The sequence below is a fragment of the Nymphaea colorata genome, chromosome 2 (genome assembly GCF_008831285.2).
Source record: "Nymphaea colorata isolate Beijing-Zhang1983 chromosome 2, ASM883128v2, whole genome shotgun sequence".
Lineage (NCBI taxonomy): Eukaryota > Viridiplantae > Streptophyta > Magnoliopsida > Nymphaeales > Nymphaeaceae > Nymphaea > Nymphaea colorata.
The window spans coordinates 28,244,552-28,271,391 of record NC_045139.1 but is presented as its reverse complement, the minus strand read 5'-3'; the positions used below and the strand labels follow the sequence as shown (position 1 = coordinate 28,271,391).

Sequence of the window (26,840 nt, the reverse complement as noted above, 5' to 3'; positions counted from 1 at the left end):
ATTGTTAGAGTTGTGTATATGGATGACAATAATATTAACAAGAAACAGCATGCAGGATATTTCTAAGAGAAAGGCATATCTTCGGAAACATTTTGTCACCAAACACTTCAGGCCCAGGTACCTCTTGGGTATTAAAGTAGCCAAAAGTAAGGAATGTATAGTGTTGTCCCAATGCAGGTATGTACTAGATCTTGTTAGTGAAAGGAACTTTGGGTGTTTAACTTGCTAATATCTCCGTGGATCCTAAGAAACACTTGTTTGATAGACAGCATGAGCCAGTTGATAGCTATTGCTCTTTGTTGATAAGCTACTTTATGTTACTGTTACAAGAATCGAGACCTAACATATCTCTTACTATCTTAAGGTTATCAGTTTATGAATAAACCAACCAAAATGCACTAGGATGCAAGTATGTTGATTTTCAGATATATAAAGCCTTCTCCTAGAAAAGGCTTGTCATGTAAGAGGGATGATCACTTGATATAGTAGCATATTTGATGTTAATTATGTAGGGTCCAGTGAAGACGTAAATCTATGACAGGGTTTTGTTTCTTTGTAGGAGGAAACTTAATTACATGGAGGATCAAGAAGCAAAATGTTGTTGTTAGGTCTAGTGCAAAATTTGGAATATAGAGTTACAGCTTAATGGCAGCTGAGATTAAACTCATATTGACGGACTTGCATGTTAAATTTCCTATTTCTAATTTTCTATGGTGGTGAAGTGTGAGAAAGCTGCTATATATATTGCGAATAATCAATTTTCCATGAGATGACAAAGCACGTTGGAGTTGATTACCATTGTATTCATGATTTAGTATAATCAGGATAAGTATCTGGTACACGATGGAGGAAGGAATGAGAGAGAGAGAGAGAGAGAGAGAGAGAGAGAGAGAGAGAAATCACTTTCAATGTCGTGCCCTAATCTCTACTTAAACAGAGATTAGGGATCGGCTGAGGCTGTTACATAATAAGACACATAAAGTTGTAAAATGACAAAAGAGGACTCTAACTTTTAAATAATAAGAAAACTACCATACTTAAAAACAAACTTTTTGATTTCAACACCCCCTCTCAAGCTGCAACATAGATGTCAACCATGCTCAGCTTGCCACAACATCTAGAGAAATCACCAATCGGAAGAGCTTTAGTAAACATATCTGTTGCTTGATCTTCAGAAGCTACATGAACCGTAGACACCACACCTTCTTTTATAAGATCCGGAACATAATGATAATCCACCTCTATGTGCTTAGTTCTTTCATGGAATACTGGATTGTTTGCAATATAAGTGGCAGCCTTGTTATTGCAGTACATTGTCGTAGGAAGAGGAACATGAATACTCGTATTTGTTAGCATAGATTTAATCCACATCATCTATATTCAGATTCTGCACTTGATTTAGAGACTACACTTTGTTTCTTGCTTCTCCATGATATGAGATTGCCCCTATGTCACATGGGTGTGGGTACGATACAGGTACAACTGTACGGGTACGGAGATACGGGTACAAACACGACAATTTTCAAATTTTTTGGATACGCGGATACCACAATTTTATATTCTCAAATTGATAAAATGAAAAAAAAAACATTAAATTAATAGTTCACTCTTACAATCTCAATGTCATAAAAAAGTCTCAAACAAAAACATCTCAAAATATTGTTTATCATCATTCTAATCATTGTCAATGCCCAAATTGTTCTCCTCTTCTTCCACAATAGAAGATGTTGACGGAATAGAAGGTTCTTCGAATCTTGAATTAACAACTTCAAGTTCATTGTCTTCTTCTAAGTTAAAGTCCTCAACATTCACGTCCCAGTTTTTAGTTTCTCCTTCCCTACAAGACAAAAAATTGTAATTATTATGACATTAGCGAATAAGAAGAAAAACATCTAAATCAATAAATCACATACTTATTTACCTATATTCTTCTTTGTTTCGTGGTAGAAGTCAAAGGTTAGAATGCACATAAACCAGATCTTCTGCACGTTCGCTTGTGAGATTGTTTTGTTTTATAGTGTGAATTTGTGAATATGTACTTCAATTTCTCTCACAACATGAAGATGTAGCAGGTTGAACTAGCAATCTGAAAGCAAGGTATTGAAGACCATAATGGTGGTCGGTCTTCCTATGCAATAGATGTAGCTAATCCAGATCCACAACTTGAACTTGTAGGTTGAGAGACTCCTTTTCCTTTGTTCGCCATACTACATTAACAATAATAAAAAAAGAAAAAAACATATAATGAACATAAAATTGAAGGAATAAAACACAATAGTTCAACATCTCAACATTATAAGTGCATAAGGAAGCATAACAACTTAACAATTAACAACTTAGAATATCTATGGTTTTCAACTGATATAAATGTGAAACCAGCATATACGTCGTGTCATTCCAAGAGTGAAAACAAAATTGAAAAGCCAAAGCAGAAAAATGGTAAAGAGCTGATAAACAGTTGTTCTTCTCATCCAAATAATCGTAAAGAGCTGATAAAAAACATGTCTTCTTCTATTGTTTTCTGTAAGAGGAGAACTAATACAACAGGAAAAATCATACGAAGTTACAACAGGAAAAATCATACAACAGTCAACAGGAAAAATCATGCAATAGGAAATCGTACAAATTCAAATGAACGCATACAACCATACACACTCAAAGAGAACATCCCCAAATCAGCAAATCCAAAAAAAAAAAAAAACCATCTATAGCATTGAAGAAGAGTTAAGGATCAAGATCGACGGATTAACCGTCCAATCTTCAAACAATAACATCCCCAAATTGACAAATCCAAGAACAAAAAAAAACCCCTTTTCCTGCCACAGAGGGAAGATGAGGAACATGTAGGGCACCATGCACCAAAAATCTATGTAACAAAGAAAGACTCCCTTTTCCTGCCACAGAGGTAAAGTAACCATCAGCAAGAGAAACACGTTCATTTCCAGAAGATAATTTATACTCATGAAAGAGCTTAGGATTGCCAGTCATGTGATGGGTGGCACCACTGTCAACAATCCATTCTTCCATACAAGAATTACCTTTTTCACCAGAAATGGCCAAAACATGGTTAACCTTCATATCATTTGACGCTTCAGCCTGACCAACACGAATTTGACTTAGATAAGCACAGAGTTCACGAATCTGTTCAGCTGAGATAGAGGCTTTCCCTCCATTAGAGTTGGTAGTATCAAAAATAGATTTCTTCCCACTGGAAGGTGTCCCTCGACTATTCTTCTTTTTTGGATGAAGGTCCCAACAAAAATCTACTGTATGACCAGTCTTCTTGCAGTGAGTGCATTTGCGAGGAGGTCGGGCAGCTCCTACAGGACCACGGCTAACAAGGGCAGACCTCTCATTATACGAGATGTGATCCCCCTTTTTCCCAGTAATAACAAGGCGTCGTCTTCAGCCTCTACACGGGAGTAAACATCTTCAATACTAGGTAGTCTGTTAGAATTAAGGATTTGACTTTATACTTTTAAAATCATCATTCAACCCTGCTAAAAAAAGAACACCCTATTCTCTCGTTCTTTGGCTAAATAGCGCACCTGATCTTGAGGACAATCCCAAGTGTCATCGGAATAGTAGTCAGGTTCCTCCCACTTAGACTTCAAGGCAGCATAGAAATCTGCTACAGAGTGTTCACCTTGCTGTAGAGAATAGACATCTTTCATCAACTGATACACCTGAACAACTTTCTTCTTTTGGCCATACATCTGCTCAAGTATAACCCACATATCCCTCGCAGTCCTCTTGCGAAGAATAAGGGGTTGAATGTCGGGGGACACAGAGTTGACAATCCAAGTCTTAACTTGGTTGTCCTCAAGAAACCATGTGTCCCAAACAACATTTGTCTCAACCAGTTCAATCTTCCTCCCATTTATATAAGCAATTCTTCCTCGACCTGCGATTCCCATGGTCATAGCAGCAGACCATTAAAGGTAGTTTTCTTTAGTAAGACGAATAGTGGTGACCTGAACAGGTATATTTTCAGTTCTAACACCCCCAACCTCAGTCTGACCAGTGTTCTTAGTAGAGGAGGATGATTCAGCCATGACCACAAATCAATACTATAGAGAGAGAAAAAACAGGCAAACAAGGCCAACTATGCAGGAGCTGTGGCAAGCTGGTGGCGTTCCAGGTGTAAAGGTGACGCCAGAAACCAGTGCCAGAGTTGGCGGTGATGCTGGTGGCGACAGAGACCGTCGGGCGGGCAGCAACGCTGTGCAGCAGCTAGACTTCAGTGGCAGAGAACAGTGACAGAGAGCGACAATTCAGCATCTGGTGATGGAGAACACCGCCGCAGGGAGCTGGGTAGCAGGCGATGCAGACAATAGAGCGTCGGACGATGAAGAACGTCGACGCCGGAACAGGCAGCATTTGGCATGCAGGAGGTGATGCTGGAACTTCACGGCGACAGAAACAGGGCGACATGAAGCACAAATGGCAACGCTGGAGCCAACGGCAGAGAGTACCATCGGGGACAATGTCAAAGGCGCAGTGCAGCGGCAGGAAGAGTCCCACGCACATCGGGCGATGCTAGGCGGTGAAGGAAGTCCTTCAGGCGAGCTAGACGGAAGATGCAGACATCAACGAGTCGAACAATGGAGGCGATGCTGCGCGGTGACGCTGGGAGCATGGGCGGCGACAGCAATGCTAGATGGAGCAGCAAGGCCCGGCGACGTCGCTGCACTATCGACGCACAAGAACACACAGGCAGGAACGGGCGATCTGGACAGCAGTGAGATCCAATCCAGAGTGAACAGTACAACCAAAATCACTTTGGCCATTGGGCGACGTCGAAACTTCACGGCAGAACAGGCCGGGGCAGGATGTTCACAATGACAGCACAAATCTTCCTCCACCACGAGCACAGTAGAAAGTTCAGATCCGATTTGGCTTTCATACCATGTAGAAACAAAAGCAAGAGTAGAACATGATGTAACGTGGAAAACCCCTCAACAAGAGGGAAAAAACCACGGGTGAGGAGGACTGGTGCCTACTAGCAACCAGACACTCTCTCTTAGAATATTATTCACTTACTGAAAATTAGGGTTTACACGGGTTAAGTAGAGCCATAAAAGCAATACACTGGATCGGGTCCAGATCCAGACCCAAATAGGTGACCCAAATATACCATACGTCAACATAGTCAATGCCATATTTCTGACTAAACCCCTTGGCAACCACGCAAGCTTTGTACCTCTCAACACTCCCATCTGGTTTGTACTTAATGGTGTAGACCCACTTGGATCCAACCAGATGAGCCGCTTCAGGGATCTCCACCACTTCCCATGTCTGGTTTCTGCTCAAGGCTTCCATCTCTTCTTGCATTGCATGAGTCCACTTGGGATCACTCTGAGCCTCTTCCTGAGAATCACAACCAAAGAAAGAGATGATACAAAGCATTTGTAATCCTTGCTCAGTCAAGAATATGATACAAAATTACCAATAAGGTGTTGAGTACATGACTTGACACTCTTTCTCAGGGCAATGAGAAGCTCCTCATTTTCAGGTTCTGTCTGAATGTCTTTATCAACAGGTTTCTCTTGATTACGACTTGGGTCATCCAGGGAAGAAATAGCATTGGGATTAAGAGTGGAATTCTCACTATCAATCACCTCATCTGTACAAACTCTTCGCCTAGAGTACACCTGCCCAAACAAACGATTACGTTGCTCTTTCGTCCCAGTGGAACACCATTCATTCCTCTCATGTTCAAGCACATCTGCAACCAGTAGACTCTCTTTCCGCTTGTACTCCAAAAAATCTGTAAATCAAATCTCCTGACTTGGAGAATACTCTTCCCCTGACATAGACTTGTCCCCCTAAAGAGGGTTCTCACCAAAATAAGAAACATGTTCCAAGAAGGTGACATCCTTGATAATGTAAACACGACTACTAGTAGTATCAAAACACTTATACCCCTTTTGAGTAGGAGGATACCCAACAAATGTTCCCTTAATCGATCTTGGATCAAGTTTTTTGACATTAGGGATGTGATCATGAATAAAGCAAATACATCCACAGACACGAGGAGGGAGGTGAAAGGGTTGACGATTCCCTGGAAGCATAGAGTGGGGGGTCCGCCCATTCAACACACGACTAGGCATACAGTTAATCAAATATGCACTAGTGAGAACAACATCTCTCCAATAATGTTTTGGGAGATTCCTTTGAAACAAGAGGGCCCTAGTGACATTAAGCAGCTGATGATTTTTTCTCTCAGCAACCCCTTTTTGAGGAGGAGTATAGCTACAAGATGTCTCATGAACAATCCCCTTTTTTCAAAGGAAATCATCTACAGCTTGACACACATACTCATGAGCATTATCAGACCGAAAGTTCTTAACAGACCCACCATATTGGGTCTCCACAAGAAGAGTGGAGGTCTCTATGACATGAGACACTTCACTAAGATCTTTTAGCAGGTAACATAGGTACTCCTTGAGTAATCATCTATAAAAGTTATGAAATACTGAAAACTACAATGAGTATGAATTCCCGAAGGCCCCCACACATCAAAATGGATCAAGGAAAAAACTTCATTAGTACGACTATTAGAAACAGGGTATGAAGCCCTAACATGTTTAGCAAATTGACATACATCATAGGATATCATAGATATGTTCAAACTAGAACATAAATATGGAAATAACTGTTTCAAAATCCTTAAAAGGAGATGCCCAAGGCGTTCATGCCAATACAAAAATGATTGAAGACAATCTTCTCTCTTCTTCTCTGTCCTGCTAACTGCTGTCATAAGAGCTGTGGCCACATGGATGGAAAGTCGATATAAGCCTTCAGACACCAAACCAATCTCAATCTTCTTCCCTGTCACCAAGTCCTGCAAAACACAACGATTAACAAAGAATATGAGTTCACAATTCAGCTCCTTTGTAATCTTGCTGACAGACAAAAGATTCAAGGGAAGATGAGGAACATGTAAGGCACCATGCACTAAAAATTTATTTAACAAAGAAAGACTTCATTTTCCTGCCACAGAGGTAAAGGTACAATCGGGAAGAGAAACACGTTCATTTCTAGAAGATAACTTATACTCATCAAAGAGCTTAGGATTGCCAGTCATATGATGGGTGACACCACTGTCAACAATCCATTCTCCCATACAAGAATTACCTTTTTCGCCAGAAATGACCAGAGCATGGTTAACCTTCACATCATCTGACACTACGGCTTGACCAATATCAATCTGACTTAGATAAGCACGGAGCTCGTGAATTTGTTCGGCAGAAATAGAAGCTTTTTCTCCACTAGAGTTGGTGGCATCAGAAATAGATTTCCTCTCACTAAAAGGTCTCCCTCGATTATTGTTCTTGTTTGGATGGAGGTCCCAACAAAAATCCACTGTATGACCAGTCTTCTTGCAGTGAGTGCACTTGCGAGAATGTCAGGCAGCTCCTACAGGGCCACGGCTAAGAAGGGCATACCTCTCATTGTACGAGATGTGATCCCCCTTTTTCCCAGTAATAACAAGGCGTCTTTACTCTTCAGCCTCTACACGGAAGTAGACATCTTCAATACTCAACCCTTCTTCTGAATTAAGAATTTGACTCCTTATTCCTTCAAAGTCATCGTTCAGTCCGGCTAAGAATAAGAATACCCTATTCTCCCATTCTTTGGCTACATGACGTACCTGGTCTTGGGGACAATTCCAAGTATCATCAGAGTAGTAGTCAAGTTCCTCCCACTTGGATAAGTTCCTCCCACTTGGATTTTAAGGCTGCATAAAAGTCTGCCATAGAGAGATCTCCTTGTCGTAGAGCATAGACATCTTTCATCACTTGATACACTTGAACAGGCTTCTTCTTTTGGCCATACATCTGTTCTAAAATAACCCACATATTTGTCGGAGTCCTCTTATGAAGGATAAGGGGTTGAATATCAGAAGATACATAATTGTCAATCCAAGTTTTAACTTGGTTGTCCTCAAGAAACCAAATGTCCCAGGCAGCACTAGTCTCAACAGGTTCAACCTTCCTCCCATTAAAATATGCAATCCGGCCCCGACCAGCAATCCCCATAGTGATAGTAGCGGACCATTGGAAGTAATTTTCCTTGGTTAGATGAATAGTGGTAACCCGAACAAGTATGTTTTCAGTTCTAGCAACCCCAAACTCAGTATGATCAGTATTCATAGTGGAAGAGGATGAATCTGTCATCCCACAACAGTGATATAACCACCAACACCAAGGAGAGAGACAGCAGGGCGCAGCAACAATCACACAACAGCAGGGCGGAAGATAAAACAGAGAGAAATTACTTGCTGAAATGAGGACAGGCCCCACTAGGACTGGACGACGTAGCAGAATTGGGCGACGTCCCAGACGATGAACAAGAAAGGAACAACACGTCGGACCAGAGAGGGGAGCAGTAGGGAGGTGGCGGCAGGGAGCAGAGACGGGAAGGGAGGTCATCTCTCGTTTGCAGCAGAAGCCCGAGTTGAAGCGGACGAGGATGTAGCAGGTCACGGCGGCAGGGAGGTAGAGAACCGACAGGCGATGGGCGAAGAACAACGATGGGCGATGGAGAGGCGTCGGCCTGGAACCATCGGGCATCGGGCAATGGGCAATGAACAACATTGGCGATGGAGAGGCGTGGGGTGTTGAAGAGGCAAAGAACAACAGGATCGGGCAATAATGGACCACACGACTCCTCCTCCAACATGAGCACAACAGAAAAAAAACGAACCAACTTGCCGGGCGACGCAGGGATTGATGCCGGAACTTCACGGCGGTAGAAACATGCGACAAGGGAAATCTTCGTTTGAGCAAAAACAGTAATCTCAGAACTAGTTGGCTCTGATACCATGTAGAAACAAAAGCAAGGGAATAACACGATGTAATGTGGAAAACCCCTCAACAAGAGGGAAAAAAACCACGGGTGAGGATGACTGGTGCCCACTAGCAGCCAAACACACTCTTTCTTAGAAGTTCATTCACACTTAGAAATTAGGGTTTACATAGGTTAAATAGGGCCAACAGTAACACACTAGATCGGGTCCAGATCTAGACCCGAATAGGCGACCCAAATACCAATGTTATAAAAGGCGTAGCGTATCGCATATCGGTCGAGCCGACCTATACGCCGTATCGTAACGTATCGTAAACGTAGCGTAACGTATCGTAAAATTAATTTTTTAATTTTAAAAAATATTTAAAAATCAGAAAAAATAGACAAAAATTCTCAAAAATCTGAAAACAATGAACAAAAAGTCAGCAATCAAGAAAAATAAAAAATGTATTCAAATATAAAAAAGATCATCATACATAAGGAACATTCATGTGTATACTATCAACAACACATTCAAAAATAAGAAATCAAATATTCAAATTAACATAATAAGCATCTATCACAATTTTAAACTTGAAAATTTTATAAAATTTGAGGACTTAGAGTCTTAAGTCTTGGAGTTTTAGGACTTAGATTACATCAGAATTTTATAAGTTCAAACATACAGTTATTATATTTCATGATTCAACGATGATATCTCCCAAATCGATGAATCATCGGTTAATTTTTATGAAAATACGCAAAATTTCTCCCTCCTATGTCTATTGGAGTCTTTAAATACAAGAAGAGAGAGAGGAAGGAGTGTTTAAACTTTTAAAAAATAAAGAATTTTATGTTTTCTCCCGTATCGTACGATACGGGGGTGTATCGCCCGTATCGTACGATACAGGCCCCGTATCGTACGATACGGCCTATATGGGTACGATACGCACGCGTATCGTGTATTGAACATGTATCGTATAGGTTTCTTCAACCTATACGATACGTATCGTACGATACGCGTGCGTATCGTACGATACAGATAACATTGCCAAATACAACATATGTCAACACAAATAAAACATGTGGAATAGTCATAGACTTAGAAAGCTTCACATCTCCATAACCCAATATGCGTGACATTTTACCATATGCAATTTTGACATGATTTGGCTGAGAGAATCTATGTAAAGTAGTGAAAGAACTAGGTCTGCTCCAAAAATGTCTCAATGCTCCTGAATTAATAATCCAAGGGATACCTGAATCAGGCGTGGATGTACCCGATGATAAGGCTCGATCAATCAAAGCTATGGATGCTGAAGCCTATGAGGCTTTGTGTGCTAAAAACTCCTCATACTCAACTCTGTCAATGCCAACTATAACTGTCTCTGGTACTGTGCTAGACAAAGAGCTTTCCACCATAGGAGTGGCAACCTGCGCAAAGCCCATAGGAAGAAGCGTAAGGCTCTTGCCCTGTTTGGTGACCATACCTCTCCCCTGTGACATAGAGGATGGACGACCATGTTTATTCCAACAACGATCCTCCAAGTGTCCCATCTTTCCACAATAGGTGCATTGGAACCTCCCACGATCAGCAGTTCCACGTCCTATACCTTTTCCTCTAACACTATAGGTGGTGCCTTGACCACGACCACTCCCCACAGCAAGAGCAGAAGCTGACGTCACACCAGCTAGTTGGGACAAGCTAATAGCCAGACGACTAAGTCTGTTGTATGTATCAGAGAGATCAGGAATTTCACTCCTAGTGAACATCTAATCCTTGGCAGCGGCATACTCAAGAGAGAGACCAGCAAGAAACTTTGCAACCATGGTAGGTTCAAAGTGTGACTTATAACAAGATTTGCATGGAGGGCGCAAGAATTTTAGTCGCTCATAGGTAGCTTTAACTGTTGCAAAGTATTGTGATAGATCTTGATTTCCTTGTCGGAGATCGTGCAATTCTTTTTCAACTTGAAGGATTTTACTTATATTTTTATCTTGTGAATATGTCTGCCTAAGGAATTCCCACATCTCCTTAGCAGTAGTATAGTAAGTAATAGTAGAAGCAATTTGTGGTTGGACTTGTTCATAATCCAAGACATAACCATGCTGTCATCCTCTTCTCAGGTCATGTACTTCTGACTTGTCAATAGGTTCATCCTCTTCAATTATGTGCCTCTTTCGATGTCCTTTAACTGACAACGTAAAGGACCTGGACCACAATTCATAGTTGTGTCTATCTAACTTAACAGTAGATCCATGGGAGAAGGGATTTCCAGCTCCTTTATGATCATTGCCACCCTCTGGTTTGTTGCTCTCAACCATAATGAACCACACCAGGAATTAAGAACAAGAATACCAAGATAAAATTTTGCAGCAGCTAGGGCACAGGAAAAAACAGTCCTATTTATAATCAGTCAGTTATGCAAAGGAGCTGATAAACAAAGTAGGAATCAACAATATCACGTGCACAACAATAATCCACAGAAAATAACCGTGCCCTCCTTCACGCAGACTTCAGCTAACAAAACAGCAAACATGCACAAACCTCCTTCAAGCAGATTTCAACAAACAAAGTTACAAAACAACAAACGTGCACAGACTTCCTTCACGCAGACTTCACCAGACTACATACCTTCAACTTTATCAGCACCACAACATGCATTCAACTTCATAATTATACCACAAAAATAATTACTAGAGGTAGAGAACATCAAACCTTAGTATCCACAGCATAAACTTCTAAAGAAGTCAAATCAGTCATCCATGAACCACGAGATCAGAAAAAAGTCGTCTGCCTTTGACTGCAACCATCACCCCAACTATGAAAATGTGTCTTCATATCTCCGATGATCTTCAGATCTCCAGATCTAGGGCATCTAATCACTACTGATCATGTCATGGCAGTGATCAGATCCCTGATCTCCCATACGATACAACCCCTTAGGGCAAACTGCTACCCATGGCAGATCTGGACAGAATAATAGAGATGATAAGGAGGAGGAAGAGAGGAGAGCAGGAGAGGGGAAGACGACGGGAAGACGACCTGCAGCTGGAGTCAGACAGGTCTAGGGCGAAGGAGCTTTGATACCATGTTACACGATGGAGGAAGGAATGAGAGAGAGAGAGAGAGAGAGAGAGAGAGAGAGAGAGAGAGAGAGAGATGGAAAAATCACTTTCAATATCATGCCCTAATCTCTACTTAAATAGAGATTAGGGATGGGCTGGGGCTGTTACATAAGTAGGACACATAAAGTTGTAAAATGACAAAAGAGGACTCTAACTTTTAAATAATCAGAAAACTACCATACTTAAAAATAAACTTTCTGGTTTCAACAGTATCTACAATGCATTTATCCTTAGAAGATCAAGTGGCTGATGTATTCACCATGATGATTACAAGTTCTTACTTTTTGAAGTGTTGTGACAAGCTGAGCATGATAGATATTTGTGCTCCAACTTGAGGGGGGAGTGTTGAGAGAAATAATTTTTAAGTTTGTGGTAGTAGATTTAAATATTTATTAGTTGGTGATACTTTTTATTATTTTCTTGTAAGAAGTTGGACTGTTTTGTAATTTTTTGGCTAATCTCTATTTAAGTAGATATTAGGGTTAATGAGGACTATTCTCTTGTTTCTCCTCCATCTTTTTCAACAATAATAAAAGAGAGGTTTGAGACAAAAAATTATATATATGTATAAACCCTAACTATCAATACTCAACCTTCTTCTCGAACCGTAGGCAGGCATTCCAGGTATTCCTCCTTCTTCCTCTTTCCTGCTTGCCTTTTTCCTCACTCACCCTCCTACCTTTTCCTCCCTCCTCCTCCTTCCTTTTCCTCCTCATTTCTCCTCCTCTTTCCCTCCTCTTTCCTCCCCCATGTTTTTTTGAGTGAGCCAAGGCAGCACCCAAGCTGGTGCGTTTGCATATCATAGATGTAGATAGAACTCTTAATATCACCACATTGATAGGTCAAAAAAACTATCTTATCCTTCAAAAGTTGTCTAAGCCATATGATCTTCATTGTTTTTTGTAGCAGCATTGCAGTATATTCTATTTTTGTAGATGATAAAGAAGCTTTTTTTTTGCTTTGTGCACTTCCATGATATCAGTAATTTCCATAAGAAAGCCCCAAAATCTGTCATGGAATGGAATGTCTATTGTTTGGATTTTCTCACGTTAATATAGACAATCAAATCTAATGAAGAAAAAAAGATAAAAATATTCCCTTATTAGAGATTTTATATGTCTTATAATATGCAAAATACACTCATGTGGATTGAAGTTGGAGAATATTAAAACTGACTTGCCACGTGAATTTCATGTGCTAGCTCTGGCCTACTGATACTTTGGTGCATAGGAGATCCAATTATCTCAAGGAGTTGGATTTTTCATGAGAATTCCATCAACTAACTTGATCTTGGTTTCAATAACTTCAAGAGTCTCAGCTTCTTTATCATCAGTTGTCTTAGACCTTGTAAGGCAAACTTTGCTTGCAATAAGACGTATCCTTATAAAGGGTAAGCAATTTTAATTCCTAAAAATTCAGGTTAGAAACCCTAAACCAGTCATTTCAAAAGTGTTCTCCAGATTTTTTTTTTTTTTGGTTGTTTTGTGTTGTCAATGTCATCCACGTACATAGTATCACAAATCTTGTGCAAATGCTAACAATGCAGTTCAGTAAAACAAGAGTCAAGACTCTATTTCATCACTATGATATAAACCTATCAAACCATGTTTTTGGGTGCCTTTTTGAGGCCATACAAATTTTTTTGTATCTAAGCATCTTCCAATTTGGCACATTCATAATAGATGGACATCAATGTTGACTTTCACTTTGAGATCATCATTCGAAAACACATCCCTGCATACTATTGGAATATATTCAATTTTTTAATTGAAGCAGTAGCTATAATAATTTTGTTAGTGGACATGCTAGCTTTGGGAGAAAGGTTTTCTCACTATTTATTTCATATTCTTGGGTACATCCTTTGACCATCAATCTAGCTTTGTGTCTCTATGATGATCTATCACTTTCATTTTCACCTTATAAATCCATGACAACCTATGGGCTTTTTCTCCGCCTATGGTTTAAGTATTGGATCTCCTAAATCTGGCTCTTATAAGGGCTTCTAACAACGTTTGTTTCCTTTTTCCCATTCTCAATCTTGTTATAACTATATGCTTCAAAATAAGAATGTTTGACAATTAGGCAAAATGTCTACGGGTAAATGAATTACAAGAGAATCTTATTACGTATTATTCTATGAAGATTTCTTCTAACAACGTTTGTTTCCTTTTTTCCATTCTCAGTCTTGTTATAACTATATGCTTCAAAATAAGAATGTTTGACAATTAGGCAAAATGTCTACAGGTAAATGAATTACAAGAGAATCTTATTACGTATTATTCTATGAAGATTTACTGTTGTTGGTTCATTAGATGTTACTTTCCCAATTATTAAACTGAATTTTTTTAATGACCAGATCAAGAGTATCAATTTCAACATGATTGCAATTTTTATGTTCATTACAAAAGAGTAACTCAAACAGGAATGGATAGGCGATATTTTCATTTAACTCTTGCATCATGCAAATCCACTTTGTTTTTCCACTACATTTCTTGAAGAGGTTGAAATGTTTCTGCCAGTTGTGCCAAGGACACTGGTCCAATTGAGTGACCCTTTTCTCGTTGACTGGAGGAGATTTTTGGAACCTTCTTCTCATTATATCTGAAATCTTCCCTAACTTTTGAAGCACTGAGGCTTAATGACTGGATTCATGATAAAAAATTATACACCACATTATAGTCTCCTCTTGCATGTTGCATTGTAGTGGTCTATAGGGTAGATCCTGCAAGAACCTTTTCCTCTTCTTCGTGGATGAAATAATAATCACATGTCCTTTCTCTATTGATATTAAGCCTTGCTTCCTCCCCACCAAGTTTAGTGACGGTCTCATGCATAGGGGTTGGTGAAGAAACAAGTAAAGCCCTAACTTTTCCAAGACATCAATCCTTGTGATAAAGTAAAGAATCTCTCTTTCTCAACTTGAGGTTTCTTTGGGTCTCATTAGTCATTATGAAGATAGGATCCTCGCATTTGGGTTCAAGTTGGGATGCTTGATTCATGTATCAATTCCATAAAGCAATCCCTCATGCTTTTACTTCTTGTTTGATATTTCTAAATGTTTTCATGAAGATAATATTTGAGTCATATTTTTTTGAATGAACATATGCTTTAAATACTCTAAGTCTGCCTGGCCTTCTTATAATAAGGAAGATTAGTGACAAATTTAGCCCTTTTTTTGCCTTCCATCAAAACTCCTTTGTCAACCTTAGCTAATTTGAGTGTAGGTTGAGGAATCATGTCTTTTATATATCCTTACAGTCCATATCCATTGATGTAGGGCTCCAAGTGTCATAGTTATTTCCATCAGGCTTGAAGGCAGGAACAAAGTTGATGTTGCTGGAGTTTGATTGGTTGAAAACAGTGATTGTGGAAGCTCTTGAGCACTTGAAACTTTAAGAGATCCAAACTTGATTCCCCCCCCCCCACCAATCAGCACTCAGTTCAAACCAAGAAGTAATGCTTCATACAAAACTTAAACTTTTCTATGACATCATGTAAAATTAGTCACATCGCAGGCCCCAAAACAGTCCATAATGAAGAGAAAGAGGCAGTCAGGGCCAATCATAAAATTGCTCAAATGTATGCATTAAGGCACAAATCTCGATAGAAAATAGTTCACTTTCCGTTAAAAGAGGAAACTTTCCCGGGCAGAGCTACCAGTTGACAAGGTCCCAATGTTTCTAATTAAAGCTGCTGGGACTAGCCAATGGCTTGTCAACCCTTGGTCAAAGGATCTATAGCTTAAAAAGGGGAAGGGTTGTGACTTCAAATTGTTAGATTAAAGGTGCATAACTTAAAGGTTTTTAATCACTGCATCTTTCTTCCTCTTTGAAATTCATGAATTTGCCACATCATGATTTTTTTTTTTGTATAGGTTCTTAAAAAATAGTATTTTGTTCGTCCCAATCTACAGTTGTATGACAGGGGAATATGAATAACCATGTATATACATAATGACACATATAAATACACTATGTATTTGTATGTAATGATTAGTGAGCATGTATACACGGAAGATTACACAGGTATTTACACAAATCCTAACACATGCTAGTGTACCATTGTAAATGGATAAATCTCTTTTCATGCAAATAGGTAAATTTCTTTCAAGCCATCAGGTCTGATAGAGCTTCCTGACTTGCTTTTTTTTTTTTTTTTTTCTGCCCAGATGTGCTCAGGTTTTCTACGGCCATCTTTTGTTTTATGGCCCTGTTTTTCCCACTTTGGATGCTGCATATTTGTTGAACATTGTCTAGTTGCTAATAGGATTTGATTCAAGAATAATTAGGAGCCTAAAATATGAAACGATGTATCTAATTCTTCTTTTTTGAGTGCCTAGAGGAGTTTCAGTTAGTGTGTGAATTTTTCCTTGGGGGTTATCCAAGTTGAAATTGGGTTTTAAAGTTTTATTATGTCATTGAAATCACTGTTATACAATAAAATAATAGTTTATGAATACTCCTGTGGTTGATCGTATACTAATATTATTTTCTCATTTAGGTGTGCGCATATAAGGATGGGGAAGTCATAATAGACACAGCTGCTGGAACACTTGGAAGATACGATCCAAGGCCTGTTCAACCTGATAGTCTTTTTCCAGTATTCTCAGCTACAAAGGGTATTACTGCAGGAATGATACATTGGCTCGTAGACAATGGGTATGAAATTATTTCCTTTCCTCATAAAAAGTAGGAAACATCCATGTTCAGGCATCAGCTTCTATATGCTAGAAGTAGTTTCTGAGAGCTGAAAGATAGAGTGGTGGTTCAGTAGAGAAAAAATTACCGCCTCTCAGCAATTGTAGACAAAAATAGGAGAGTTTTCTGATACACCTGCATTGTCATTTCACTTCTTTTTTATGCTTCAACCTTCTCATATTTTTAACTATTAGCGCATTGGGTATGGCAGAGCATTAACATGTACTATTATTTTAGCATCTATAGCATAAGCGTTTGATCTCTTTTTTCAATGTGTCTCTGTGAAACTATCTGATCTTCACACTAGAGGACCAAGATAGACACCTATGTCTGTATGAAACCACTCCACAAACAAGTGCGAATAACAAAACTAGGCTTAAGCAGAAGTTGTCTCAACGGAGGAAGCACAAAGGCGTCATACACTGTACACAATGACACTAATTAAATAAAATAAATCAGTGAAGCATTGAAATACAGAGGGAGTCATTCCCATGATTTATGTGAATGGCTAGCTCAGTGAAGGTCAAGGTCTAATCTTGACCAAAAATATGAGAAAAATGAAAAACAGAAAACTAAAATTACATAAGAAAATAAAAATTAATAGAAAAAAATACATATATGTACCTAAGCGCACACACATATTACACAAAAATGGAGATTATGAATTACAGGTGCATACAAATGTATATACATAAGCTATAGTTAGTACACATGAAAATGAATATATATACACACCTATTTTGACATTCCTCTCTCAAATTTATAGTGCCATGACTGAAACTTTACCAAGAAGTGAGTTAAATTATATGAAAAGAGTGCCTTGGTGAAGAAATCTGCCAACTGATACCTGGATGAGATATAAATATGATCAATTATTTTCTTTAACTACTCTTTTCTTACGTACTGGCAGTTTAATATGTTTTGTGTGCTCATGAGACATAAAATTGCGAGAAATATAGGTGACACTTAATTGTCAGAATCCAGCTTGGTAGACCCATTTAGGTGTATCCTGTATCACCTAGCAACTAGGTACTGACTAAGCGAAATAATATTCATTGTAGTTGTCATCATAGCTCAATTCGTAGCTTCAGTTGATGAAGTAACATCTTTTGCTGTTTTTTACATTTCCAGTATATGAATGATTATCACAGGAAGACACAAAAAACCTGTAGTGAAGAGACAAAAGCTGGGTTACAAACCCCCACCCTCCACAACTAGATTTAGCTTAAGTAACTAAATTCAAGGGTGCCTGTCAGTGCAATCAGTGCTGCAACAGTTGAGACTGCACATAAATTTTTTACATAAGATTGTCTCTTCAAGAAATGTCTGAACCATTAGTATGCCGAGAGATTGTATTCATGAGAAGCTGTGGGGTGAATCCTCTTTTTGTTTACTGTGAATTTAAGAGCATCCTTTAGAAGTCTTTTTTATCTGTGGTCAATTTCTATCTACCATATTATTCTCCTGTTTGCTTCTATTCTGTTTGTACTTGTGTCCATTTATTGGCTGTCCGTTTTGCTATCAAGAACCTTCTCATTTTCTTAATTCACAGGATACTAAAGCTTGATGAAAATGTGGCTAGTATTTGGCCAGATTTTGGTTCCAACGGGAAAGAGCATACAAAGGTTCTTCTGAATTTGAATCGCAAGTTGCACCAAAAATGCCAAGTATATATTACTAGTCACTCTGGTTTTTCCTTATTTATACTCAGGTTTTCCATGTTCTCAACCATACGACTGGACTCCACAATGCCATGGGAGATGTCATCAAGGAGAACCCTTTGGTCATGTGTGATTGGGCTGAATCTTTAAAGCACATTGCGAGAGCCACACCAGAGACTGAACCTGGTTCTGAGCAGAAATACCACTACTTGTCTTTTGGTTGGATTTGCGGCGGAGTTATAGAGGTGCAGCTAACATTTACTTAGTGATATAGTCATCCAAATAAATGAAGCATGTAGATACCTTTTGGAGTAGGAAGCTTGTCATTTTTTATTTATTTTATTCTTTCTGCTTTTTATGCTGAATAAATTGCTGCCCGTCGTGAATAAAATGACAAAACAGCATGCATCTGGCAAGCGCTTTCAAGAGATTCTGGAGGAAGCAATTGTGCACCCTCTCAACATTGAAGGTGAACTCTACATTGGCATTCCACCAGGTATTAGAAGCATCTACTTCTTTAGTAGTTTCAGTGTATTGACTTAATTTTGTGACCTTTATTTTTACTTTGTGAAACTTAGTCATGCGGTATGCTTCCTTTTCAGGGGTAGAATCACGATTAGCCACTCTTACAATTGACACAGAGGACCTTGAAGGAATATCCAAGTATGCAAGCATGCACGGGGAAGCTGCCTCTCTGAACTCAACTGATGTGCTTTCGATGGTGTCCAACATCCCGGTGACTTTCAACATGCTTCCTGTGAGGCGTGCAATCATACCCGCTGCCAACGGCCACTGCTCTGCCCGTGCACTGGCTCGCTATTATGCAGCTTTGGCTGCTGCAGGAAACATTCCCCCTCCTCACACAGGAAGTGATCCACCTCTCGGAAGTCACCCCCACATTCCAAAATTCCTTTCCGAAAATGACACCAAAAAGTTGAAAGGTAGAAAGAATGCAACAGCAGCCACAGAAGATTCTGAACACAGTAGAGACCGCAGCAGCCGTAGAAAAGGTTACAGAGCTATAAGCACTCACGACCACGACATTGATGACAAACGCAAACACCGCACAGTAGGTGGCCAGATGTTTACTAACCCTAGGATACATGACGCGTTCATGGGAGTAGGTGAGTACTACGGAGACATGGTTATACAGAATGGAAAGTTTGGGCTGGGTTTTAGGAGATTTCCTTCGGGACGACTGGCTTCCTTTGGACACTCTGGAATCGGAGGATCGACGGGGTTTTGTGATGTAGAGAACCAGTTTGCAATGGCCATAACGGTGAACAAGATGTCATTTGGAGGTGTAACGAGGAAGATAGTCCAGTTAGTCTGCTCCGAGCTTCAGATTCCTGTGCCCGAGGAGTTCTCAATATCTGGAGACAGAGGGCCAGATACGCAGTTCAATTTGGGAAGGACTTCTGCACCCACTACTGCATGAGTGACTCACCGTCATGCAAATCTTCCATATCTTTGCTATGTTTTTATTTAGTTAATGGCGATAATCAACGCCATTTATATGGGGATCAAGCATGTTTGTGACGGTGATAATATGGTATAGCAGTTAATTGATTATGGTTCCGGGAAAATGAGATGGTTTGCCATGTGTAATTAGTGCAACTGCTTGAGAACCCCATTGCTGAGGTCAGAATCGCAGTTGCCAGAATTTTGCCCCACTTTATCAGGCAAGCAGTAAACTCTTTCAACGTGCAACAACTTTCTCAGCATGCATTTGACACATGGCTCGTTCGATTTCGTTTTTCCAACCTGTCGAATTTTGTGTATTAAACATCTAGAAATTCACACGAGAAAGGCTTCATTGTTTTGGCAATATTTTGCGGCAGCTCGGATTCAAATGTTTCGGACATGGATGCTTGTAGATTGAAATCTAATTTTGTTTTCGCGACTCCAGTTCTGAAACAAGTTCATATCTTATGACGTGCCTAACGTCTCTGCCATTGCAAGCTTAAAGGCAGAGATGGACTGGAAATTGCCTCGGGTTTCAGGTGAGCAGGAAGAGACCCTCCCTTTCGGTCTAATGTATAATATTGCTTCGATGCATTGGGATGTTGCCTCTAGTGTGCTTTAACTTTCATACTAGTGACCTCACTCAGTTTGGGGTTAACCTTTGATATTTGAAGTTTGAAGTGGAGACTAGCAGCTTGCTAACTCCTGACTTAAGCCATAGGATTAACCCTCTCAGGGATGATTGCCTTGCCATTCAATTCAAAGTTGCCAGTGCTCTGGGTTGTGAAGCTTGAATAAAGTGGCTCAATTGGACCCTAATTGATTTCCCCATTCTACTTTGTGCAACGGGCTTATAAGTCTTCAAAATACATGTTTGGTGAAGCTTGAATAATGCCGCTCGTTTAAACCCTAATCATAGTTTATTCCGGACTTTTTTTGTCCATTGGGCCTACAAGTCTTCAAATCCAAGTTATAAGCGCTTCACCTTGGTTTGAACCTAGAAAATGAATAAATAACAGAATCTTTTGGATTAAGAAAAGACCGGGGTCTATTTATTGAGATTCAACGTCTTTTTAAGCACTGAAAGATATTTCTCAAGGCACGGAACTTTGACATATCCGCACATGCATGCAATTATGAAATGTCATTCCCTGATTTAGTAGAAAATTTCATTCTTATGCAAAGCTGCTAGGAATGTTGTATAAGGTGATTAAACGAGACGAGGCAAGGAATTAAGTCTCTGCTAAGGTGAACCTAGGCATAAATTGAAGTGTAAATTTCACGGTCAAAATTGTCAAGCACACAATATTTATAAAAATAATGAAAAATTTGAAAAAGACAAATAAGATGACAAGTATATCAATAAGGGGAATTTGATGGCATGGAATTTTGATTCTAGAATAAAACTTCAAAATCAAAATTCCATGTCAAACTTGAATTAGAATGAAAATTCCAATTCCAATTGTCTATATGTTTGACAATATGAAATTTTGATGCCAAAATTAATAATAATCTAATCTGATGGAAGGAGAATTAGAATTTTGGAATTAAAAACATGTTGTCATTGGGTTCCTTTAGAGATCAATCGTACATAAATGAAACTCGAAACTCATACAAAAATGTCCAAGATCAACAACCAAACATAGAAAAAACCTTTGTTGATGCTGCAAACCTACCAGGGGGTGTCCCCATCAATTTTATAACAAAATGGATTTATGTAAAAAAACAAAGGCACTATAAGAGGACAGATTTGGCTTGCAATCATATTGTCCCAATACAATATGTTCTATTGTTGATCTTGGACGTATTTTGTATGAGTTTCATTTTTTGTACGATTGGTCTCCAAACGAACCCAACGACAACATGTTTTTAACTCCAAAATTTTAATTCTCCTTCCATCAGACGGGTCATTATTAATTTTGGAATCAAAATTTCATATTATCAAACGTATAAACAAATTGAGCTCGAGAAGGGCACAGTTTCAAAAGAAGGGTTATTATATCCACAGCAGGATCAAATCTTAATAGGGAAATGCAATTTCTACAACAGAAAAACATTGAGTTTTTTATTCGAGGCTTCAATAGGTCTTTTCAAGCAACTCTTGATGCGATGTCTACAATGATGGACCAACTATAAGGCTGATAGGATCCTTCAGATTAGGAACCAATAGCAAAACTTCTTCAGATAGCTTCAAGCTTGTTGAGTAACATAGTAGGCCAGATTTTGCTACCTGACTATCCACCATGAAGACATCAAATGCAATTTCGGTAACGAGTTTGAACAATAATTTATAGATGGGCCTGGCCTGGTGGAACGATAGCCCCTCATATGTTTGCTTTTATGTTGGTGGAAAACCAGACATCTACCTCGCCATAATGCGATAATGCTTAGAATTAACTGACTAGTGGCAAAGGGTCTCCATGTCTCACCCGATTCCGTAACTTCCAAATGATGTCAATCACCATTGGTAGCAACACCTGCCATACACTCAACAACCATCATCTCTTGAAACTTGTTGCTCACCATACGAGAATCAAGTTAATGAGGTCTTGACAATAAGGGACATGAGTATCAAACCTCCTTCCTAACCATTTCCACACCTCCATTGAGAAACTACATTCAGTGAAAAGGTGGCCTATAGTTTCCTCATTTTCCTTACGCAAGCTACATTGATTTGCGAAAGTCACTCCAAACTAATGTTGTTAAGTGCATTCATGCCAAACGATGCGTTGAGCCTATGAGGTGACACGATGCGCAACAGGGTGATGTGATGCGTAAGCATCACGTTCAAAACTTTGAAATATATAATATCATTAAAAAATATAAAATAATAAAAAATAAAAAAGTAAAAATGATTTGGAAAACTATATTATATGAAAAACTATTTATGTATATTTTTCTATAAATTAAAATTAATTATAGAGGTATAGTCTCCAACTTGGAAAACCTAAAAACAAAGATTAAACATATTTCTTCAAAGCACAATAGGATTTTACGGAAATTCAAAAGAAAGAAAATCTTGACAATTCACTCTCAATTCGTAAAACTTGTAAAATGAGAAATAAAAGAGTTTGATATATAAAAACTTATAAGTAGGTGTCCAATAATAGATGAAATCAAGTCGACAAGTCTTGTTCTTCAAAGTAAAATTCAAGAACTATAATATCAAATTTAGATGTCTAATACAATATAGATAAACCGGAAAGCATGCAAGATCTTGGAGTAAGAACAACTACCGATCAATTTGTGATTCTTATCAACAAATATCAACTATTAAACCATAAGAGAGGAGGAGAGAAATATATAACAGATCGACATAAATATTCACGAAAATTGGATCAAACCTTCACTGTAAGTCATGCAATGACTGTCGAAGTGCGAGGGCGCATTAATGTCATCGCCAGACAGATAGAGGATGCATGACCCTTTTTGCAAGTTCAAATCTATTTCTATATGAAGTTAGAAAGCCTTCCCGTTTGCAAGTTTAAATCTATTTATGTGGGGAGTTAGAAAGTCTTTGCCCAAACATTGGGAGATATTTCCCGGTGAATTTTTAGTGCTGGGAGTGTGCTTTTTTCACAACATGATACGCATCATGCATTAAATGTGTGTTGTGATGATGCATGCGCATCATGTCAAATATGCCTCAAGTGAACTTTTCAAAACACTTTAACATATGGTGCATAGTGATGTGTGCACATTATGCCTTGATGCACATGCATCTAACAAAACTGCTCCACACTTTTTTAGTTTTTCGAGCGTAAACAACTTGTTGTCCTTCCAATCAAATATGAAAACCATTTATAATTTCAAAGGCCTTTCAAATTCCAGATGTAGATTCTCTACTCTTCTTCTTTGTGCCTTTTTTGAATTCAAGAGTAGACATCAGACCTATTGAAAGTGGCTGCATTACAACTCTCTCAACAAAATATGTCTTGTTCATTGGTAAATGCTCTCTACATAACTTGCATGACCCAAGGGGATGATACCAATTTACCCACCTGCTCTGAGTTAGATACGGTTTGAGCAATGTAGACCCTAAGTGTGGTTCGAGTTTCCTATGATATTCTTCATTCACAATAAGAATGTGTAAGAGGCCCCAGCCCCAAAATCTAGCCAACATGCCATTCTCCAAGAGCCAAGAAACACAATGACCTATTTCATTCCATCCCCACAAAATAGCCATCCACGATGTAGAGCGATTAGGAAAGGCCTTTAGTATTCAGAAACTAGATGCTATCATATACTTAGAGTCAACTATTGCCTATAGTGAGTTTTGAAAATGGGCGGGAAGACACAATGAATCTCATCCAACCATATGGATGTAGTGTTGTTCCATCATGTTACCCCAGATGAATTTGGTCATCATCCTTTTAATAGCTTGAATAATCCTTTTCAGATGTTGGAATACTTTGGCTCAATAACTAACAACCTGTGAAAGAGTATGCTTAACAAGATAGATCTTTCATGTGTATGATAAGTAAGTATGTTTCCAACTACACAGTTTCTGTTCAATTTTCTCTATCAGCGGTCTACACAGATCTTCCGTACACTTACCACTAAATGGAGGCAAGACTAAATAGGTACCGAGAAGTTGCCCCACATTCCAACCCCAAATCTCCTTTCTATATATAGCTATCCTCCCTAAAGTATGAAAGCGGGTTATAGTATATTTATCTGGGTTACATTTCATACATGTTTTCCACTCAAACTCCTTAAACACTCTCCAAGCAATGGGTCACAATCAACTTTGTTTATTGAAGAGAATGATATCGTTAGCAAACATTAAAGCAAAAGGTATGATGACTGAACTGCAAGATCTATGAATCTCAAGGTATCCCTTTCTTTGCTCATATTTCAAGTTCTGAATGGACATTCTCATCACAAGTAAAAAAGAGATAAGGGGAGAGAGAATATGTATGTTTTAGACCACGACTGGCATAAAAAAAAAAACTTCCTTCTCTCCCATTAATGATGACCATATAAGAGACAATATACACACAAGTCAAAACTCTTTCATTCCAAAGTACATGGAAGCATAGGCAATCCACAGATCTCCTAAGAAAGTCAAAATTGATCCTATCATAAGCTTTCGACAGGTCAAGTTTCAGCAGAAAAGAAATCTTGTTGTGCTGATTAGTGATGTTGACATATTTATGTGCATGGTGATTAATGCTATTGACATACTCATGTGCAAAGAAGATTTACTCACGGATGAGACGAGATGGGAAGAAAACCTCTTGTTCTTGGCGTAGAATTTGCGCTAAGTTGTTTGGTATATAGTTAACCATGATTTTGTTGTGCTGATTAGTGATGTTGACATATTTATGTGCATGGTGATTAATGCTATTGACATACTCATGTGCAAAGAAGATTTAGTCACGGATGAGAAGAGATGGGAAGAAAACCTCTTGTTCTTGGCCTAGAATTTGCGCTAAGTTGTTTGGTATATAGTTAACCATGATTTTAATGATAAACTTGTAAACAATTGTTACATAATGCAATCGGCCTAAAGTCCTTGATGTTTTTTGCACCCAAGAATTTAAATATAATAACCATATGAGTTCTATTAATCTTCTTCACAAGCCAACTTGTCTTCAAAGAATTTTTAACTGCATGACACACATCCTTACCAACCACCTCCCAATAGGTTTTGAAGAAGTCAGCTGGGAAACCATCTGGCATCGGGGCTTTGTCACTATTGGATTCGAACACTGCCTTTTTTTATTCATCGTCTCTTACAGGATTATTCAACATCTGACCCTCGTGAACAATGACAATAGGACCATCAGGTGCATCTATCCATCATCATGCCATCAAAGCAATCTGTGTTTTCAAATCCTCGAAAAAAAACAACACAAGCAAAATGTAACACTCATAAAGGTTGATTATATGGCCGCCACTGATAACGGAAATGGTCATTGTTCCTTTTTGTCTCACATTTACACACACACATAGAAAAAACTAGTATTCCTATTGCCGTCCTAATGTCAATCAATCCTGGTTTTTTGTTTCCACAATAGATAGTCTTCTTCCGTTGCAATTCTTTGGGAATTAGCAATTTCCTTTGTCAACTTGAGATCTCATAGTAAGAGGGTTCTTGTGGATACCATCAAATCTACCATCAAGATTTGCCTGGAGCCTGGCAATGTGTTGTATGGTATTGTCAAACACCGCAGAGTTCCAATTTACAAGCTACTTCTGGTGGTCTCAAGTTTCATAAATAGTTTAATCATTCAATAGCCATATAAGCCAATAGCCTACACCATACAAATAACTTCCAGACAACCATATCTGAGAGTCCAGCAATTGAAAATTTTGAAGAGGCCTTTCCCATAGAATCTATATTGGGGCTCGAGAATGGTTATTGTCAAGATCAAGGGAGAACTTTTAGGTGAGGCGGTGCATATAGCAAATGAGTCCAAAAATTATTTATCATAGCCCAATCAAGTTTGTATTGTGTAAGTTCACTTCTGTTCCTATTATTAGTCCAGGTGAAACTAGAAAGAGCATCTTCAATCTCTGACAGACCTATATCACGAAAGAAAGCCCTGCAAGTAGAGCAACTATACCTATTTGGCGGCCATCATAGCATTAAAATCTCCAAGCAAACAAACCGGCCCATTAACTTGTGAGAGGCATATACTCAAATCAACAAATTCTTGAGCCCTTATAACATATTGTGGATGCAAGATACACCCAAAAAATTACTATATCCATCCATGTCCGTTTTCAGGTGCATTGGATAGGTATCCTATGTTGGTAAAAGAACAATTATTAGCCATCTTGTAGTTGGGTCCCAACACATGACAATTCTGCGTACATATATATAAAATGTGGAGTTTGTGATGATAGCAAAATTCCTCGTGGAATGTCCCCAAGCTTTAATTTTGGTGCTTGATGATAAGATGTAAATCGTACCTAGCTATAACTCGACATAATCCTGTTGCATTCTAAGAAATTAGTCTCATTGTTAACTGATTGAGAGGCAAAATCGTTGCTACATGTCACCATTTAACGTCCCATGGCAATGAGAGCTACATTCAGTTGAACTAGCATTCAACATACCTTCTTCCATAGAAAACAATCATGGTTG

At 38.8% G+C, this 26,840-nt stretch overlaps 1 protein-coding gene across 1 annotated transcript; it reads left to right on the top strand.

The window, feature by feature from the left end:
• Positions 1–44: 44 nt before the first annotated feature.
• Positions 45–20,184, top strand: LOC116247303 (uncharacterized). The gene is made up of 6 exons (XM_031619400.2): positions 45–177; positions 16,423–16,580; positions 18,172–18,244; positions 18,331–18,525; positions 18,683–18,776; positions 18,883–20,184. The coding sequence occupies exons 1-6, from the start codon at positions 154–156 to the stop codon at positions 19,716–19,718; spliced, it is 1,380 nt and encodes a 459-aa protein (XP_031475260.1). The 5' UTR covers positions 45–153; the 3' UTR covers positions 19,719–20,184.
• The last annotated feature ends 6,656 nt before the right edge of the window (positions 20,185–26,840 follow it).